At 32.8% G+C, this 19,344-nt stretch overlaps 3 protein-coding genes across 8 annotated transcripts; 1 reads left to right on the top strand and 2 right to left on the bottom strand.

Moving 5' to 3' along the window:
* Positions 1–344: 344 nt before the first annotated feature.
* Positions 345–9,249, bottom strand: LOC144843919 (juxtaposed with another zinc finger protein 1-like). The gene is made up of 5 exons (XM_078700824.1): positions 9,123–9,249; positions 6,413–6,485; positions 4,703–4,848; positions 3,019–3,236; positions 345–2,286 (listed from the first exon to the last, which is right to left on the bottom strand). The coding sequence occupies exons 1-5, from the start codon at positions 9,220–9,222 to the stop codon at positions 1,846–1,848; spliced, it is 978 nt and encodes a 325-aa protein (XP_078556950.1). The 5' UTR covers positions 9,223–9,249; the 3' UTR covers positions 345–1,845.
* A 478-nt stretch (positions 9,250–9,727) lies between these two features.
* LOC144843936 (ATP synthase lipid-binding protein, mitochondrial-like) lies at positions 9,728–12,018 on the top strand. Of its 4 annotated transcripts, none has more exons than XM_078700825.1 (5): positions 9,728–9,817; positions 10,014–10,088; positions 10,728–10,801; positions 10,913–11,000; positions 11,218–12,018. In XM_078700825.1, exons 2-5 carry the CDS (start codon positions 10,047–10,049, stop codon positions 11,482–11,484), a joined length of 471 nt encoding a protein of 156 aa, XP_078556951.1. In that variant the 5' UTR covers positions 9,728–9,817; positions 10,014–10,046; the 3' UTR covers positions 11,485–12,018. The 4 variants fall into 4 exon arrangements, with proteins under 4 accessions (XP_078556951.1, XP_078556952.1, XP_078556953.1 ...); XM_078700826.1 differs by having other exon boundaries at positions 9,748–9,813; XM_078700827.1 differs by lacking the exon at positions 9,728–9,817 and adding an exon at positions 9,828–9,869.
* Positions 12,019–12,552: 534 nt separating this feature from the next.
* Positions 12,553–19,263, bottom strand: LOC144843752 (FAST kinase domain-containing protein 1, mitochondrial-like). 3 transcript variants are annotated; one of them, XM_078700687.1, is made up of 7 exons: positions 19,127–19,263; positions 16,129–18,300; positions 15,719–15,833; positions 14,759–14,878; positions 13,680–13,830; positions 13,479–13,593; positions 12,553–13,116 (listed from the first exon to the last, which is right to left on the bottom strand). In XM_078700687.1, the coding sequence occupies exons 2-7, from the start codon at positions 18,244–18,246 to the stop codon at positions 12,877–12,879; spliced, it is 2,859 nt and encodes a 952-aa protein (XP_078556813.1). In that variant the 5' UTR covers positions 18,247–18,300; positions 19,127–19,263; the 3' UTR covers positions 12,553–12,876. The 3 variants fall into 3 exon arrangements, with proteins under 3 accessions (XP_078556813.1, XP_078556822.1, XP_078556829.1); XM_078700696.1 differs by having other exon boundaries at positions 15,719–15,847; positions 16,146–18,300; XM_078700703.1 differs by lacking the exons at positions 12,553–13,116; positions 13,479–13,593; positions 13,680–13,830 and adding an exon at positions 13,884–14,240.
* Positions 19,264–19,344: the final 81 nt, after the last annotated feature.

The raw sequence follows: 19,344 nt of genomic DNA, 5'->3' as shown, positions 1-19,344 counted from the left end.
AATAGCACAAACTCTGGTGCATACAGTACTGTATGTAACATACTAAAGCCATGCAACACCACAATACATTACTTGAGATTTTACCTGAGATCAACCCAATGTACACACAGAGAGCGGACAATAACAATGAATAACACAAACATACAGTACCACAATTTTTACAATAGTCTACATCAACATTACAAAATATGTTTATATAATATGTATTTTTTAGATTTAATTATTTTCTTTTTTTACATGCTGTACATGTTAATGTTACTACTAGTAATTCATTATACTATACAATACTCTATACACAATAAATATTCAAATTTCTATTAACAAAACATGAGTACAAAGAAAGCTATGATGCTAGTACAATAAATATAATTCACAAACAAAGGAATAGAAAACGTAACCATAAGAAAACCATGGATGGACTTAATATTGTATACTATTTGCACTAAAAAGCTTGGCGATCCCACAATGCCTTGCTTGAAACAACCTGGTCATAAATAATTATGACTCAAGCTGTTTTGTCAAAATTCTAATCTATACAAAATATGTACATTAAACATGTATGTAATGCTGTATACATATATTCATAAACATTGTCTTGCAATAGTATCTAGACAATAGTTTCTATAATAATATTCTAGACTGATCAGAAAGACTATTTTGCAATGTATATCTCTTTGGTGAGCATATAGACAGTTATGTTATGTGGTTGAGCCAGGAATTAAGATTCAAAAACATTATGCCTATATTTCTTCTTGTCCTAAAAAGGATGCTGTGCGACTTGTTGGCTAAATATTTGAGTAAATTATTTTAAATTCCTAAAATTTCTCTTTACATTTAATAGTAGAATATAACTGTATTTTCACGGTCACAACTGTAAATATACAGAGAAACATACATTACAATACCTTATACCTTAATCACTTTCACAAACACCATATCTTACAATAATGATTTTACATGTTTACATCCTCTATTGAGTTAAATAGAGTGTGAAAAGGCAATACAAATATCCAAAATATAATTTTGCTACACAATAAAGTTATCCTACCAATAATTGCACATTATTTTTAATGGATACAGTTTAATCATATTAATTAATACATAATAATGTTAGTGAAAACATTGTCTGATATCTGTAACAAAACTAAATAAACTTTCAGATTTGGTTCAAGCAAAACAAAATTGTTTAAGCAAAACAACATTCCTATTGAAATTACTATAATATGCTCATTATAAAAAAGAATAAAAATATCAATGCATGCACCATATTTAATATACAATATATACAATAAATGGTAAGTTGTTTAGTGAGATTTCAGCATATTTTAAGTATCTAACATTCGTCAGGCCAATTGCTATTGGCTTTGATAACTCCACTTGTTAATAAACTCTTTGTTGTTTTTTATACATAGCACTAATAATTTTAAAGCAATTGAGTACACTGGGCATACCTGCTATTGGCACAAACAATAATAAGCCTTGTAAGTAGTGACAACTTCTTCACTACCCCAAATTTTAGAATTCAGTCCATGGGATTAATTCATTTGCAAAAGCCTGTAAGTCTTGTTTAATAGGGCAGGTTACATGGCAATGTTTCTTTATAATATTTAATACTTTATATGATAAATTGCACAATTTTTAAGCAGGATGATTGATTTATGATGATATCAAACATGTTAAATAAAATACTATATTAATATTTTAAATATTACATTACTTACACAAAATGCTTTCTATGTCAATTAACACTCATGATGAAAATTCCATAGACAAAATGATAATAGTAGTATTAAATAGCAAACTATTTTGAAATTGAAATAAAAGGACAAAATATAATTAATTTTTTTATGAGATACCAGGTGTTATTGTGTTACCAGTTATCTGTGATGGCATGGTAATGATGGTGAAACCAGGTGTGGAAGATTTAGTCATAAGAGACGTCGGTGAGCCTAAACTGATTCTAGTTCCTGGAGTTACAGGCGTGCCAGGCTCAACCGATTTCACTACACCTGCAGATGTTGGTGTCGCTAACACGTTATTTAGCTGCGTCAGGATGATACCTTTAGACGATGTAGGTGTCAACGGCGTTGTTGGAATGCTTAGGTTTGGCAAGGTGGTTGCTAGTAGTGGTGTAGAATTCGGCTGAGGTATCTCTAATGGCTGAACTGCCTTTGGTGAAGGGGAAGGCGTAAGGACCGTTGGTGGGTGATGCGAAATCATGTGGTGACGAAGGCCTTGAGCAGTTTTGTAACTTTTGCCACATCTACATTTATACGTTTTCTTTATCTGTAAAATCAAAATAAAGCCGTTTAATCGTTAAATTGTATATTGCTAGAATGCTTGTTATATTGCTCATAATCTTAGTCGTATAAATAATAAATTGTAGCACTTTGGGAAGAAAAAAATTGATAGCCCTTAGATACTGTAAGATGTTTTTAATTATAATAATTAGTTGGAACAAGCATACCCAAAGTGTCTATTCTAAAGCTAGTCAACGCCTATTTTTTCTTAGTAAGCTTAAGAAATTTAATGTTGGACAAGATACGCTGTTTCTATTTTCAAATCTGTTATGATGTTCTGTTGTATTGCCTGGTATTTAAATTTAACTAAGAAAAACATCAACCAAATATGTAAAATAACTAAAGCAGCATGTAAAATAATTGGCCTAGAAATTGAAAGTATAGGTAATCTTTGTGTTAGATAAAATGGCTCTTAATAAATTAGAATGGATAATTAAAGATCAGCCACTAAATAGTATTGTAAGTTTTAATAGATCTGGTAGAATTCGGCAATGCAAAGTTAAAACCAACCGTTTTAGAGACTCTTTTTTCTCATATGCTTGTCATCTATATAATGTACATTTTTCAAGATAATTAGTTAAGGTGTTAAGTTTTTATATTGTATTTTAAATTGTATTGTATCTATGTTTCTAAGCTCAGGAAAACAAATGTATTGTTAAACTTTAGAAATGTGGCAGCCATAAGCAATGATCATAGTGAAATTAAAATACAAAATTACTTTTATTTCTTTCCTGTGTCCATTTCTTGCATGGTACTTGATTCCATTTGCATTTTTGTAACGTTTTTTACAGCCAGGCACTGGACAGACAAACGGTTTATCATCTGTACCACTAGAGCTTGCCATCCGTAGAATCAGATCTGAGCTAAATTCATCTTGTGTGGTCCATGAATTGTCACTGTCCGATTCGCTCCCAAGTTCTTCATCAAATTCACTTCCTGAAATGAAATCCAATGGTGGAAACTTAAATATTAATTCACTTTATTTTCGTGTATTTCATAGAATATAAAAATATACAAAACATTAGGTTAAAAGTATAAAAATATTTAGGAACACTATATAATATATAAAACACATTACATTAAAATATGAAAACATCAAAAGGAGAAAATAAGCAAGACATGCATGGCAGCGTAGCTTTACCCTATGTCTCATCTTCTTTATTGTATCAAACAAAAAATTTCAATACAAAAGGTAGCCAAGATATAGCCGAAGCTAATCAAGCTTGGTACCTTTTATCTTAACTAACTTAAGCTACGAAATTAACAAATAAATAACAGAACTTAAAAGAAAATAAAAATTTGAGAGGGCTATCGGAAAAGATACGTAGAACGCTCACTAGCCATAAAATTAACTCTTACTTTGTACCCCAAAACAAATTAAGATCACATCTAGTACACCCAAAAGATAAGATCAAGCCGGAGGACACAAGTGGAGTAGTGTATGGTGTACCCTGTATAAATTGTAACCTAATATACATAGGAGAAACCGGTAGAAAACTGGGAAACAGCATAAAAGAACATAAAAAAGATGTAGAAGATCACATGAAAGGAGTTATAACAAGGTCAAGCAGAATGTCACAATCAAACCATGGAGGTAAAAATAATTTATTTTTTACCTCCATGATCAAACATTACACATAAATCTGCAATTACAGACCATGTTATAAAAGAAAACCATACACCTAATTGGAAGGCAAAAGTGTTAAACAAAGAGAGAACCATCAACAAGAGAGGATGGCAAGAAGCAATTTTAATTAGAAAAACTGAAAACAACATGAACAGAGACCAAGGAGGAAAGTGGCTGCCACACATATATGATGACCTGTTAGAAGTGAGACGGCTGACCGGGGCGGACCTCTCTGGGATTCACCCAGAGATATTCAAGTAAAAACTCAGAGAGGGCGCATGTCACAACAACATCACATGACTTGCCATGATCAGTGTCGGCAAATCAAGCTGACACCACTACCTTGAAAAAGTGCGATCCTAACGCACGAAATGTTGGTAAGTTCAACGTTAATTTGTCCTTCACTAGAAACGAAAGATTTTATTCTAAAAATACTTTTGGTAAGGAGATTTTAACATCATAATAGTATACAGATAAAAAAGATAAAATCACAAATTATAGTTACGTCATTTAAAAGTCTGATGGAATACGTACAGATGAATTAAAATATCTTGCCGACTATTGCAAGATCTTAGCAAGTTAAGTATTTTTTATCTCATTTTATCATAGTATTTATTTAAAGGATAATTTAAATCAACACATTTCGTAGCCTTAGTAACTATAATTTTGTTGCATAGATCAAGAACCAAGTTAGGGTTTTACAGATCTTTGACATATCAAATAAAAATTTGTATCAAGTGTGAATGGGACTGGTTAATCAGCCTCTATTAAGTACCTGTTGGAGTTGAGCTTCGAGGTGTTGGCACTGGTGTGGACACGTGATGAATCATAGAATTTAAATGATTTTTCAACTTCTTACGACTTTGAATTGATGGAATTGGTGAATTCTGCTGGCCATTTTTGGCAGCTTCAGTAACAAATCTGAAAAGAAAATACATAGTTATATTACATAGCCTATGTAAATACGTGAACGTGATTGGTTGAAACTGCATCACATGACTACCGCTGCGAGGATCGTAAATTGTATATATCCTCGAGTACGATGATATTGACTGAGTAATTTTCGCGAAATTATCGTGTCCCTGTCATTAAACATATAAAATCCAGCAAATTCTCGAGTACGATGATATTGACAACACTCGCGTTTGGCGATAAATAAACAAAAGTCATCTACTGGGACTTGAACTTGCTACGCCACGGAACTTGCTTGAAGAAATTAATCAACTAAACTATTTAAACTATGCATACATAGCGCCCTCATTTGTTAGTCCTCCCTAGATGTGATGAAAGACCGTTTGTGATTGGTTAATACTCACAGTAGTAACTCGGTACGCGCGCGATGCAGCGAACATCCGGTGATTCGGCTCGAAGAAGACAAATTATTATTTATTCAGCCTACCTGATAATAATATATATTATTATTATTATTAATGTAGGCTTCTTGGTGGAAATTCTTCTGTTATTATTTAAACGACCTAGGCTAGTGAATATTTTATTGCCAAGGAATCATTAATTAGTAATTATCTGTATATTATTCTTGCAAGGTAAGGTGTCTAGGCAGGCTTGTTTACATTCAATACAAAAAGGAGGCCTAGCCTAGCTACCCGACCGAGCAGATATTCTACTTGTTGTTGGCTATATATATAAAACAGATATCGCCGTTTATATCAGTAAAATATAAGATTTGACATCCCTCGGGAATGATATTATGTTCTCAGGGAATTATATATTTCCCTCAGCTGGCGCTTTGGAAAATATATATTCCCTCGAACATAATATCATTCCCTCGGGGATGTCAAATCTTATATTTAACCTCTAAGCAGGCAATATCGGTATAATATATATATACTGTAACTGTAGGGAAAGTACTGAAAATTGAGGAAAATGACAAGATGACAAGAAAAAAAAATTCACTGACAAAAAATAACCCATTGAGACCCCATACTCAAATTTATCAATTCTTATTTTGAAATAATTATTTATTTTAATCTTAAATATGAACTAAAGAGGTGGTTTTTATAAATTGGATTTGTTGTTTGATATCTAAAGCCTTGTCTACATCAAACTTTATGTGACAAAAAATGTGATGTGCCCAAACATGGTAGTGATATGCACAAATATGGTAGTGCTATGACATCATCATGTACATATATGGGTACATCACATTTGTTTTCACATAAAGTTTGAAATTGTAGACAAGGCTTTAGTATTGTATCAAACAACAAATTTCCAATTGTATTACTGTTTATGAATATTGGACAATAACAGTTTTTGAATTTGAATATTATTTTTAAAAAAATAGAAACAAATAAATGAAATGTGTGGAACACAGCTTTATGAATAAAAGTAGGAAATTCAGGTGCATACTGTAAATCACACCAACCTATACTCAAACGAATATCTACTGTGTGTTCATTCTTCATACAATAAATGTTAAATTTTGTTCAGAGGTAATTATAATTGATTAATACGGAAAATGTCAAACCTTTTTACATAGCTGAGTGCTAGTGAAGTAGGCTGCTGCAGCTCTTGCTTTTCTAAGAATCCAGGGTCTTTGTCTAGGGAACAGTAAAACACATTCAATTATGCAAATATATAATATTACAGTATGATATATTTTACAATAGATAAAAATATTATTTAAAAATGTCAAAAATAGAATTTCAAATCTATACTATAGTAACCTAATCTTTAGTTACTTTACTCATTTTATATAATAATTAATTTACTTATTATTTTAATGATTAAATATACAACCATTAATTTTAAAAGGTATGAAGTAAAAATTAAAATATTATCAGAAACAAATTTGAAGAGTGCTATTATTAATATAAAATAATACTATAAAAATACTAATTACTTATAAATAATATAATAGATCAACAGTTGGCAAATATGTCATTAATATTAAATAATAAGATTACTTATTGTTAATGTACATAAATCAAAATATTTGTAACAGAAATCAAGACGAAAAAACATGAATTTCCCATAATTCAGTCAAATACAAAATTTTGCAAAATTCTGCCATAAAAACCAGGAAGACTGTTTTTCAGTAGTTAGGTAGTTTAACCTAATGTAATAACATGTCTGGTGACTCCCTAGAAGGTGAAAAAAGATGGTGGATATACGGTGGATAATTTTTGCTATAGCATGAAAATAAAAATCTGAAGTTGAATAAAAATACCAGAAATGTAAAATTCAAGTTATATTACCTATATTTAGTCATCTGATAACATTTTTTACCACACCGTTTATTTTTCATACCTTTTTAAAATGCCTCTCTATTTACAAAATTTGTGTACAAAAGAATAGAGATTTTACTGTGTAATTTGAACTATCCCCCCACTGATAAGAAAGTGCTTATTTTCAACAAGCTTGTGTCACACAAATAAAATCCCAAAAATTATGAAACATAGGGGATACTATAGATCGATAATTATTGGAATGTATGATCAATAGAAATTTTTTGCCCGCACCTGGCCTTTAAATTATTTAAATTATTGAAGGACTTGTGTATAACGTGTGTTTTTAGTACAGAAGAACTAAATTTATTATGACATAGCCCGGAAGGGTAATTTGTAAAACCTAGGCACAGAATTAACTCTTGAAATAAGCATCACACCCTTTAATGATGGTCCAGGTTGATATTTTTCTCTTATTGTATCTCATTATCAGTCATAATAATCGGTTGTCCTATATTTCTTAAATTATAAAAAAAATTGGAAATGGTTTTTAGGCTAAAAAAAATATAGGTATATCAAATTATTATATTACATATAATGTGTGACTGTGTATTATGGAACGCCGTTTACGCAACATTTCGATGATATGAATTTTATGACGCGATATGTGAATTGAATGTTTTGAATTGAATGTTTTGAATTGAATGTTTTGAATGAAATGTTTTGAATGAAATGTTTTGAATAAAATGTTTTGAATAAAACGTTTTGAATGAAATGTTTTGGATGAAATGTTTTGAATGAAATTTTTTGAATTGAATGTTTTGAATAAAATGTTTTGAATTGAATGTTTTGAATAAAATGTTTTGAATGAAATGTTTTGAATGAAATGTTTTGAATTAAAATGTTTTGAACGAAATGTTTTGAATGAAATGTTTGAATTGAATTAAAAAGTCAAACTATTGGCGGCGTATGTCATTCCCGCTCGCGATTTTTTTACTATATGAAGTTTTCTTTAAAACAACCCAATTTTAAATTGAAATTTGAAACTATGCTAAAAATGAACGTAATTTATCCTAATGACTGCCAGGAAACGTACGCCATTCCAAACAATTTTGCATATACTGTATAATGATATGGAAAGGAGAAGAAGATACCTCAACTTAAGAGGTTGAGAAAAAAAAATCGCGAGCGAGAATGACATACGTCGCCAATAGTTTGACTTTTCAATTCAATTCAAACATTTCATTCAAAACATTTCGTTCAAAACATTTAATTCAAAACATTTAATTCAAAACATTTAATTCAAAACATTTCGTTCAAAACATTTCGTTCAAAACATTTCGTTCAAAAAATTTCATTCAAAACATTTAATTCAAAACATCTCATTCAAAACATTCATTTCAAAACATTTTATTCAAAACATTCAATTCAAAGCATTCAATTCAAAACATTTCATTTATATCGCGTCATAAAATTCATATCATCGAAATGTTGCGTAAACGGCATTCCATAGTGTATCATAATTTATCATACTAGGCCTAGCCTATATTAGTTATTACTCTGCCTATAAACTATATAGGCCCTATCAGTAAACTAAAACGAGAAATTATAAATTAATTATATGCTGCTACCCTACACTGTCTGTAATTGTATATATGATGAGTCTGTGTGCTACACAAAAGTATAAAAAAAACATTCATTGATCAGCTTATTTATTATAATATAGGCCTAGGCCTAGGAAGTTTATACTTTCTTTTAATTTATGATTTAGCGATCACACCTAACACCTGCCTAGAGGAGGCTTACTAAGTACTAACAATGGGTAAGTCTATGCCGTGGCCTGCACCTAGGCTAGTCCAGCTCAGCTCCTGGTTAGCTGAGTAGTTTTACTATTAGGTCTAGCCTTGGGCCCAGAACTGGGGCCTAGCCTAGCCTAGTTTAGTTAGGCCTAGCCAGTCAGTAGGGCCTACTATCTACACTACCTCGAGATACAGTTTTATTAATATTTACCGATATGTGCATCCTCAATGTGTTCAATTAAGCGATTAACAGATGAAAAGTTTAGGTTACATCCTGAAAATCTGCAGACATTTACGAAAAAGAAAGCCATACTAAATTTACATCTCGATCATCACAGCGGACAAAAACACCAGAATGACTTTTGTTCTTCCTCTAATTAACATATATTTACATATGCAAAACAAAAAATGAATATTAATAGCTTCTCTAGGAATTATTTCCAGGTCACTAAAAATCCGATAAATTTCTCAGTCACGTGATAAAAAGAATTGATTATTCTCACATTATTCTGTTCGGATTTTTCAAATACTATTAACTAATTTCACTGCTAATAAATTAAATTTATTAATTTAAATAATTCTATTGAATCAATAGTAGTATTTTTATAAAGAAAGAATTATTAGTTTCGACTGATCAGCCATGTTCATGTTAAGTTATACACAATAATGTTTTCCTAATGTGTAGTACAATAAACAATTATATATACTTACTAGTATTATATTATTTTGAATAATTTATCTCGAAAGAATTTTATTTTTTTAATAAATATTTATAAGCAGATAGTTTATTACAAACATTTTAAAATCACTACTCAATGTATTCCAAATCGGTTTGGCTGCGGGCATGCGCAGTGTGCGACTACTCCTTAGTACTGTAACCGGCGATCATTGTCTGATTCTGTGTAGGTATGAAAATCCTTTCATTTATTCGTGAACTCTCAACCATCATCTTTCAATAGTATTTGCAAGCTTTTATATATATGTAGTTTTATTGATTGCAAGTGATAATATTACTTTTTTAAGCTTAATTGTAGGTTGTTTTATTGCATTTTTATATGCGTGAAGAATAACCGGCTTCGCCATTTTGATTTGCATTTTTTAGGTCGAGTGTGCCAAATTCACCTTCAAATTCACCATGTATTGTGCAAGACTTTCTATTCCTTCAGCACAAGTTGTTGTAAGTTATATTTTGTGTTTTTACGAAAAAGTGCATTTATTCTTACTAAAATATGTCAAGTATTTTCATTCACACCATATTTCTGGTCCCGGTTAGAAGTTGATCACTTTTGATTGGTGGGGAATCTGGTTAATCTACTGCTTTAACTTCTCTAGGAGGCATAGAGGGCCTAGCTAGCTAGTCACATACTTTATTAATAGATGGTACTGTGGATTGTAATTATTGATAGTATCACAAATTTCTGAATGTATTTTACAGTCAATCGACTACAAAAGAAAATCGGATCCAAAAAATGTGCCACGCACCAAAGATAACATTTTGGTTTTTAAAAATCACAAGCCGATTTTCCATTAGCCGTAATTGTTCACAAGAGAAGAAGCAAAAGCGTCAGCTTATACACATGCATATTCATGTATCAAAATCCCTCTTTGCGTCGATTTCTAGTTTGCTTCAGCGAAATTGGTAGTTTTTCTAAATCGAAAAGCTCAGCAGACATGCAATGAACATGAAAATCACAGCTCTTCATAGTAGTGCAATATTTTTCCTGTGAAACTTCGAATTTGCACTCTCTCTAAAAAACAAACATAAAAAAAAGTGATTTTAATTTTTATATAAATATTGTTTTAATTACATTTACAGGCCAGAAGTTCAAGAGTTATAAGACCTGCTGCTAGTATAGTAAGCTCTTCAAATGGTCAAGAACAAGTAAACAGGTAAATTAGTTTATCAGTAAGAATAGATTGAGAACGGCACAAATTCAATTAATTTAGACTGTGTTGTCCACTGTATATAGTAATTTTTGAAATAATTAAATTCTTTTGCAGACGTTCTCTAGCTACATACAATGGACTCCCTGGTTTGAACACAGTATCAAGTCCATCAACACCAAATGTATCAGCAATAGTTAATCAGGTAAAGGGCATTATAATACCATTTTTTACTCATAAAAATTGCATGACATGGTAAATTTTACATTAAAATCTTTGGTTAGTAAAGTTATGTTAACTTTTTAAAATGTATACAACTTACGAATTTGTTTTGGTAAAATTTGTTTTCTGTATGAATGAATTCTCTCACAAAATCTGTATGGTAAAGGTATGAAACGAATGAATTTGTTTAAATCTTGCAGGTCTTAAGCCGTGGATTCCAAACCTCAGCTGTCCAACAAGATGTAGAAGCAGCTGCCAAATTTATTGGTGCTGGAGCTGCCACTGTAGGCATGGCTGGATCAGGAGCTGGTATCGGAACAGTCTTTGGTAGTCTAATTATTGGTTATGCACGAAATCCATCTTTAAAACAACAGCTTTTCTCATATGCTATCCTTGGGTTTGCCTTGTCTGAGGCCATGGGTCTTTTCTGTTTGATGGTTGCGTTCCTTATTCTTTTCGCAATGTAAATCGTGTATAAATAGTTTGAAATATACCAGAGTGTTAAGGCTGTTTTCATTAGAGCTGCAATCTCCACGAGAATGCCAGTTTAAAATGCAGATAATAGATTTATGGAAAGAATTTGAATTAATATCCTGTTGTATCTTATAAATAAAATACTTATAGACAATAATAAATCTCTTTATACAATTGAAATTTATCACAGTAATTGTGGAACTAATTATTATGAATTGTAATTGTCGGAAATTCCTGGTGAATCAAATGTCTGAACTCTGAACCATGCTTGCAAAATATCACTTTGATATTTGCATACAACTCTATTCAAACAACTCACAATTTGTAAACTCTTCCATCATAAGTATTGCAAATACTATAATTTGATAGACCAAACAGTCCTGTGTGTTATAAAGTTTGGTTTGTTTTCACCTTTGTAATTTGTGGTTAGCCATAGTATCACCTGAGACAATAATTAACGCTATTCCACAATGTACACCGTTCTATAATAAGAGTGTTGATAACAAATAAATACTTGAGAAAAATAATTTGAAGGCTTGTTGGATATTTGTTGATGTGAAGACTACCTTTGATATTAGTACTTATATATTGCTACACTTGGATGTACTCGGGGTTTTGGTTAATCTGCAGGAAAAATGGAAGCATGCTTTAATTGATTAGATCTGTCATATAGTAAGTAACATTTCCAAAAACATGGACATCACAACGATGGCCGCAAATAGTCCTTTAATTGGTGTTCAAGTCGACAACACAGCATTGGCGGCTGTCAGGCATGATGCCAAGAAAAATACAGTCCACTCTCCCAACACCATACTCAATGAAACCGAAAACTCTCCAAATATTCTTGAAGTCTAGTCCCAAATTCATTTTTACCATTAAAAACACCAAACTTTCTGGAAAAACAGACATGGAATTGGGAGAGTTGATTGTATGTCAAAGGTAATGCATGTGTCAACTGAAATTCGTCACAGTCTGATGTACACAAAGATGGTTAGCATAACAAGTTCATCACTGTAGCTCTCATATCCATCATCTATCATATAAGAAAGTCAATTCAAACATTTACCAATTATTTGATTGTTTATTACAATAGAAAATGGATTCAATCCATACCTTTTTAAAAATAAATTTCAATATTGCATTTAGAAGTTATTTAAATTGCATACAATAAGATGTAATAATTTTAAATTGTGTTAAAATGAGAACATCCTTTATAAATCCTTTATATTATGTCAACTTTCAAGACATGTATGTACTAATACATTCTGCTTATAATATGTTTTTTTATCACTTTCTAAAAACCATCACTACCATATTTAAGCATATCACTACCATATTTGATAGTGTAGACAGGGTATAAGTCAAATAAGCTATTGTCCAATCTCTCATGACCATTTATCAATATTATTAAGAACTTTTAAAACTCTAACATCATTTAAAGCATCTGTGGATAGTGACTGGTGTGGTACACTTAAATCCTCTTCTTCGCCTCCTCCTTGCTGTATCTCGGTATCCATGCGATCTTTGACCACAGGTTTACAGTCGGAGAACAGAAGTTGCTGTAAATAGCTTAATCGATCTTCAACTTCAAACAATTCCTTTGAATTCCACTCATAAAAGGGAATCTATTATTAACAGAAAAAACAATAACAATTTAGGGAAAAGGGAGCTTTAAAAACTCAAACTTTTCATTTTTTCTTTTACTTTGATGCCTTCTTTTTCATAATGCAAAAAAACAGTATTATTATTAATAAAACAGTACACTGTACAATTACTTTACAACCTTTAATCTGTGTAATGTATGTACTCGCATGCTTTTATTATTATATATTCCAAATAAAGACGAGAACTTCAGAATCGGGACAGCCTATCCCCAAACTTTAATACATTCAACCGCAGTACATGTCACATGCACACATACTACAGCAACAGTAATGCATAAACACTACAATCTTTTCTGTGTGTTGGGAAGTATGGAGTATCTTACCTGAATAACTTTATAACCAAGTAACTCTAGATTGTGTTTTTTGACAGTAGAGTTAGCTTTACGATGTTGAGACTTCAAACAGAACTGACTGGGGAACAAGAAGTCAATAGCAACCCTGAACAGAAAAACAAGAAATCAATTATGTGTTTAAAGTGTCATGGCATGCAACTGGAGATTATTTTTAAACAAATTTTCACTTGCCTTTGTGCACCTGGTGGCAATTGTTTAACACTAACCCCCCATTTTGGAGAATGGGATGTTCCAATCGTTACATTATTGCTTTTATTCAGTATACTGCCATAGTCAGCACTGTGTAGTATTCTACCATCTGTATCTAGCAAACATTCAAAATCTGAAAGAAAATATATTGAAATGTGAAATACCGTAATTGTAAAATATATACAAATTCACATATAGAAATGTCAATAAGAAATAAATAAATCTTAAAGCAGATTTTGTTTTTTTTTATAATAACTTTCCTCAGCAAATAGAAAGAAAGAAATAGATCAGGCTTTAACAATGTGTGTATGGCTGTGAATAACTTCAATAATTTAATTAGAGTACATCATCATCATCACAAACATCTTCCATCATAGCGCACTTAACAAGTCTTCTCCAATCAGAGCGATTATTGGCCACAGCATGCATAGACTTATTTATTTTTCTATTTGTAACATCCTCTAGTTTTTATCCAGGTGGTTCTGGGCCGTCCTACTAGTCTCTTGACTTCCGATAGAGCTCATTGTTCTGGGATATCAGAATCTAGACAAAGAAGGTATCAACTAATGCCTAAAATGCAACTTTCTGTGAAATGTATCAATTTCATCTTCCATTGTGTGAGTCAGAGTCTAAAGTTCACTATTATTTTTTTTTCATATGCATCCAACAGCGAGCAACTCGACAATTAAAGGATGGATGGTTGCTGGTGACAAAGGTATTAAAGCACAGTTTAAGTGTGAGTGGAGTCATGATTTATAGAATACAAGGATGGCAAGCCCTTTTCTGTTACCTATGTCATTCCTTGTCTCAAGTTTACTTTTCAATCATTCTTTTCTTTCATTCCTCATCTCTTTTTCTTTTTATCGTGTTGGAAATAATAATGTTTAAGTTAAATGTCTTCACTTGATTTGGAATTTTTATTTATTTTTTTTACATGGGTGATGGGTCATTCCATTGCTAGTCCTACATGTTTGTATGCCAGTCCAAGCAATGGGGGAAACCAATACAGATTCTTCATCAATCAGTAATCAAGTTTGGCCTCAGTTATGATGTCTACTTACGTATATAATAATGGTAAGGTGTTAGAACATTTGTCCGTAGATAGGATGGGCCTCCGCAAAGTTCTGTCAGATAATATTTCATCTCCTGTATTGTAGGATGCATCATTCGATCTTTTTTACCTGAAACAACATTTGATTTTGGTAATAATAGAATTTTATCAATTTCTATGCTTAAAAAATATGGGGATTTTTAATTAAGTATGAATCCAGGTTAGGTGTGGGCTAGGTGTGAACATGGCGTTATAAAATTGGTGTGAACATGGCTTAAAGGGTGTGGGTGGTTTACAAACTTGGCTCGGTGTGAACATGGCTTAAAGGGTGTGGGTAGTTTACAAACTTGGCTCGGTGTGAACATGGCTTAAAGGGTGTGGGTGGTTTACAAACTTGGCTCGGTGTGAATATGGCTTAAAGGGGGTGGGTGGTTTACAAACTTGGCTAGGTGTGAACATGGCTTAAAGGGTGTGGGTGGTTTACAAACTTGGCTCGGTGTGAACATGGCTTAAAGGGTGTGGGTGATTTACAAACTTGGCTCGGTGTGAACATGGCTTAAAGGGAGTGGGTGGTTTACAAACTTGGCTCGGTGTGAACATGGCTCAAAAGGTGTGGGTGGTTTACAAACTTGGCTCGGTGTGAACATGGCTTAAAGGGTGTGGGTGGTTTACAAATTTGGCTCGGTGTGAACATGGTTTAAAGGGGGTGGGTGGTTTACAAACTTGGCTCGGTGTGAACATGGCTTAAAGGGTGTGGGTGGTTTACAAACTTGGCTCAGTGTGAACATGGCTTAAAGGGTGTGGGTGGTTTGCAAACTTGGCTAGGTGTGAACATGGTTTAAAGGGTGTGGGTGGTTTGCAAACTTGGCTAGGTGTGAACATGGTTTAAAGGTTGTGGGTGGTTTACAAACTTGGCGAGGTGTGAACATGGCTTAAAGGTTGTGGGTGGTTTATACATTTCTATACTTACCTTGATGACTAAATGTTTCAGAATAATCATGATGAAACCAAGGAATGTTGTATTGTGGGCACTGCAGTACTACTGACCTATTTACCAAAAACAGTCTATGTAGGTTGATCTGTTTCTTCTTAGGTGAAACTAAAGTATATATAAATAAAATAACAGTAAACACAATTTATTCATTACACTGCTAATTCACATGAAAACAGTTTATCAAGTTATAGACAGGATGTTTGATTTGAAGCAGAATGACAACTGGTGTGGCTGTCAAACAGTTGGATGTTAAAAACGTCAAACAGTTGGATGGGCAAAACATAAAACAGTTCTTGTTTTTAGTTGGATGCTGTTTGGTTGGGAGGGTTGTGTGGAAAAGTTAACCCGTCACCCAGCATAATTGGAAACATTATTTTTTATAAAACTAAATGTGAAGACTTACAATTGATTTGTTGTTTATCAAACTTCAGTAGAAATTCTACACTGACAATTTTTCTCATGAGAGGCTCGGGAAAACTGCCATTTAAACTCAGCAAGTATGCAAGATGAAGAAGATGATCTAATGATAGCACATCCAAAAATGGTAGAATCATTTCAGCACAAGTGTCAACGAATTTGGGCACAGAAGCAGGAATGTAGTTAAACACACAGTAAGGTATTAACAGGTTTAAAATATGATTCAACGAAATACATTCAAGATTATCTGAAATGACTTCAGCAGCTCTGTCCAAGACATCCTTCTGCAGATATCCCGATTTTCCAACTCTGTTGATACTCTGAACTGCCATCTTTGGACTCAAGCCATATAAACAGTTACTGTACTGATCCATGGCGTACACTAGAATGTCTTTTTCAGCTCCTGATCTCATCAAATTGTCAAGGTGCTGGTTCAGATAAACTATGCTTTTAAAATTACAGATGTTCTCTTCAGAGTAACTGTGAACCTTTGAAACAAATGCTTGTAACCTACTCTTTACATAACCACTTAAAAATGTTCTTTCCAAAAAAATATTCAATATTTTTTTAATTTGATGGATATCTCCAGGATGAAAAGAAGACCACATATTTTCTAGTCGTTCTATAACCATTATATCAAGAGACTCACTCGGCAAGAGGGATAAACAATATGCTACATTTTTTACTCGTCCAGGTGTAATGGCAGTTTCTAAGATTTCCAAAAGTCTTTTTGTTAAAATGTCAAATATATTGTCTTTGGGTGAGATGTCAACATTCTTAAGGCACTCGCATACACGAACTAGGTCATATATTGTGAGGTCAGATGAGAATTCTATAATCATATTGGTAATTTTTCTCATAATGGGTGATTCTAAATTGTACTTCATTAAACGCAGCCCATTACAAACCCCTTGTATGAACTCTATAGATATATCTTGAGTATTTGCAAGAAGCTTTTGTTCCAATCGATGTCTAACAAATGAAGATAGGCTTGGTCCTAAAACTTGCATTGCGCATATAATATCTTTGATTTCCTTAATTTCTGGAAGCTCTTTCATAAACCGCGCTCGGATAGACGAATTAATTTGTTTCTGACTGAATCCAAGGAAATACAAATTCTGGTGAATAGAGCCAAGATCACTTAATGACAAATTCATCAACCTTGGCAGAAGTATGTTAACACAATGCTTTAATATCGCTGTATGGCAATTCTTCATGCCTACCAGTGTTTGCAGAATTAGCTTAATAGTCTGAGAAGAAACCACATCAGGATCTGACGTTTCTATGAGGCATAATGCTTGGTTCAAACACTCTTCACCAAATTCTTGGCTACATATTGGCATAACAGCTACCATCAATCGTGCAAAGGTTTCCAAATCATTTATCTGGTACAATTCCTTCTGGTAAATTGCAGCAATCTGCCCCAAAGTGTGATTCTTAATCTGTTTTCTCTTATGAAACCAATTGGCTACATAAGACAACTGACTATGGTTGAACAAATGTAAGCGGTTATGACACTCGGACTGAACAACATTTGAGAGACTCAAACACTCATCTCTACATATTATATACAGACTGTGTAAGATAACTATTAACTCATCATTGCTGGTTTCTGAAACAAGGTTTTCTGCTAAAATGCAAAGATCTGCAAAACTCTTATTTTCTTCAAACAAATTATCAACTTTACTGTTGTCATTATTTTCTACTATTTTGCTGAGTTGTATAAATGCTTCAGAGATTAGCATTGGGTTCATCAAAGATCTTCTTTTCTCAACAACATTTAAAACATCTTCAAATGTGTCCCCTGCAATAATTTCATCTTTTACAGACACAGCCTCTGAAAAAGAGAAAATTCTCCAAGGAATAAAATGTCTGGATTGATTATGGTTTGCAAAGTTGAGTGACCTCCTTGATGACGTATTCAAAGTTGATTTAAATCTTTGTTGGTAATACTTTCGAGTCTGCAGTTGACTTGCTAATTTCTGAGACAGTAGATTCTTCTTTTTGTTTGAAAGTGACAATGTTGATTCTGGTGAAATGAAGCCCCACGGAGGGCAAAACGGTCGTGCCCTCTTACAAAACAACATTTTTATGCTTTACCAACTTTGTGTAATTACAGTAAGACCATGATCACCTTTTTCCTGTAAAATAATAATAAACCATTATTTTTAATAGAGGATTGTGCTACACAATTTATCTTTATAAAAATTTAACAATTCAATTAATTAAACGCCGTGGATATGGACGCCTAGCGAACCTTTATATCCTAAATTGATAAATAAATGTCACATAATAATGTATTATTGATTAACAGAATATACAATTTTATAAATAAATAAAACGATTTAGGCCTATGTTTTTATAATAGAGAATAGATAAATTAGATGGCACAATTAGAAAAGATGGGATCCTCTCGCCGCCGCATGGATGGGTGTTACTGTATAAATGATGAGCTAAAGTTGCCAAGTGCGACCAGATCGAGTGCAGCTTGATCAGCAGACTGATATGGGGCTTCCACTTTTATGCCTACAGGCTACTATGTTTGTGTTATTATTTTGTGTTCAACAAATTGTGCAAGGATTCCCTTGTGCAATTTCAAATTGCACAAGAATATCCTTGTGCAATTTCAAATTGCGCAAATTAATCAAATTGCGCATTAATATCATTGAATTGGCCTAGACATTTTGTTGCAATTGTCAAATGTCTTGTTTGCCCAGTGTGTGGGGCTAGAATGTAGGCCTACTAGCTCGTAGAGGCATCGCATACCCTCGGCTAGGTTAGATAGGATAGCCCATGGCTAGGCCTAGCCTAGCTAGCTATAGGCGCGCTAGTAGTTAAGTTAGTACTACTAGCCTAGGCCCCTAAGCTAGAGGCTAGGACTAAAAAAAGTAAAAAAACCAACAAATATCTGACTAAAAAGCTAGGCTACATTCCCTACTAAAGTAATGTACTAAAATCCGTACTGACTTAGCCTATTATCATTTGTCAATAAATTTAGACCTAGGCCTGGCCCTAGGCCCATTACACTATGAATGTTTACCCGACCAGGCGATCGATCCCCGACCTTTCTTCCTTTTCGAAAGGAACGTGGTTGTTGGTGGTGGTGGATTCCGTTGGTGGTCGGCAAGCGGCATGGAGTATCCAATATGTCAGCCTCCATGCAAATGTTGCCAGGATATTTTATA

This window comes from Antedon bifida, chromosome 1 (assembly GCF_963402885.1).
Source record: "Antedon bifida chromosome 1, ecAntBifi1.1, whole genome shotgun sequence".
Lineage (NCBI taxonomy): Eukaryota > Metazoa > Echinodermata > Crinoidea > Comatulida > Antedonidae > Antedon > Antedon bifida.
The sequence above is the reverse complement of the archived record's forward strand: the minus strand, read 5'-3'. Positions and strand labels throughout refer to the sequence as shown.

What these genes read in the sequence shown, in the direction of transcription:
- LOC144843752 (XM_078700687.1), bottom strand. Translation starts at nt 18,246, where the DNA reads ATGTTGTTTTGTAAGAGGGCACGACCGTTTTGCCCTCCGTGGGGCTTC. An exon ending in ACCTTACCATTATTATATAC is followed by an intron (nt 13,831 to 14,758) that starts GTAAGTAGACAT and finishes ATTTTCTTTCAG; the next exon opens with ATTTTGAATGTTTGCTAGAT. An exon ending in TTGGTTATAAAGTTATTCAG is followed by an intron (nt 13,117 to 13,478) that starts GTAAGATACTCC and finishes TGTTAATAATAG; the next exon opens with ATTCCCTTTTATGAGTGGAA.
- LOC144843936 (XM_078700825.1), top strand. Translation starts at nt 10,047, where the DNA reads ATGTATTGTGCAAGACTTTCTATTCCTTCAGCACAAGTTGTT. An exon ending in TTCCTTCAGCACAAGTTGTT is followed by an intron (nt 10,089 to 10,727) that starts GTAAGTTATATT and finishes TTACATTTACAG; the next exon opens with GCCAGAAGTTCAAGAGTTAT. An exon ending in TATCAGCAATAGTTAATCAG is followed by an intron (nt 11,001 to 11,217) that starts GTAAAGGGCATT and finishes TAAATCTTGCAG; the next exon opens with GTCTTAAGCCGTGGATTCCA.
- LOC144843919 (XM_078700824.1), bottom strand. Translation starts at nt 9,222, where the DNA reads ATGGCTTTCTTTTTCGTAAATGTCTGCAGATTTTCAGGATGTAACCTA. An exon ending in CATTGAGGATGCACATATCG is followed by an intron (nt 6,486 to 9,122) that starts GTAAATATTAAT and finishes ACTGTTCCCTAG; the next exon opens with ACAAAGACCCTGGATTCTTA. An exon ending in GCACTCAGCTATGTAAAAAG is followed by an intron (nt 4,849 to 6,412) that starts GTTTGACATTTT and finishes TTTTCTTTTCAG; the next exon opens with ATTTGTTACTGAAGCTGCCA.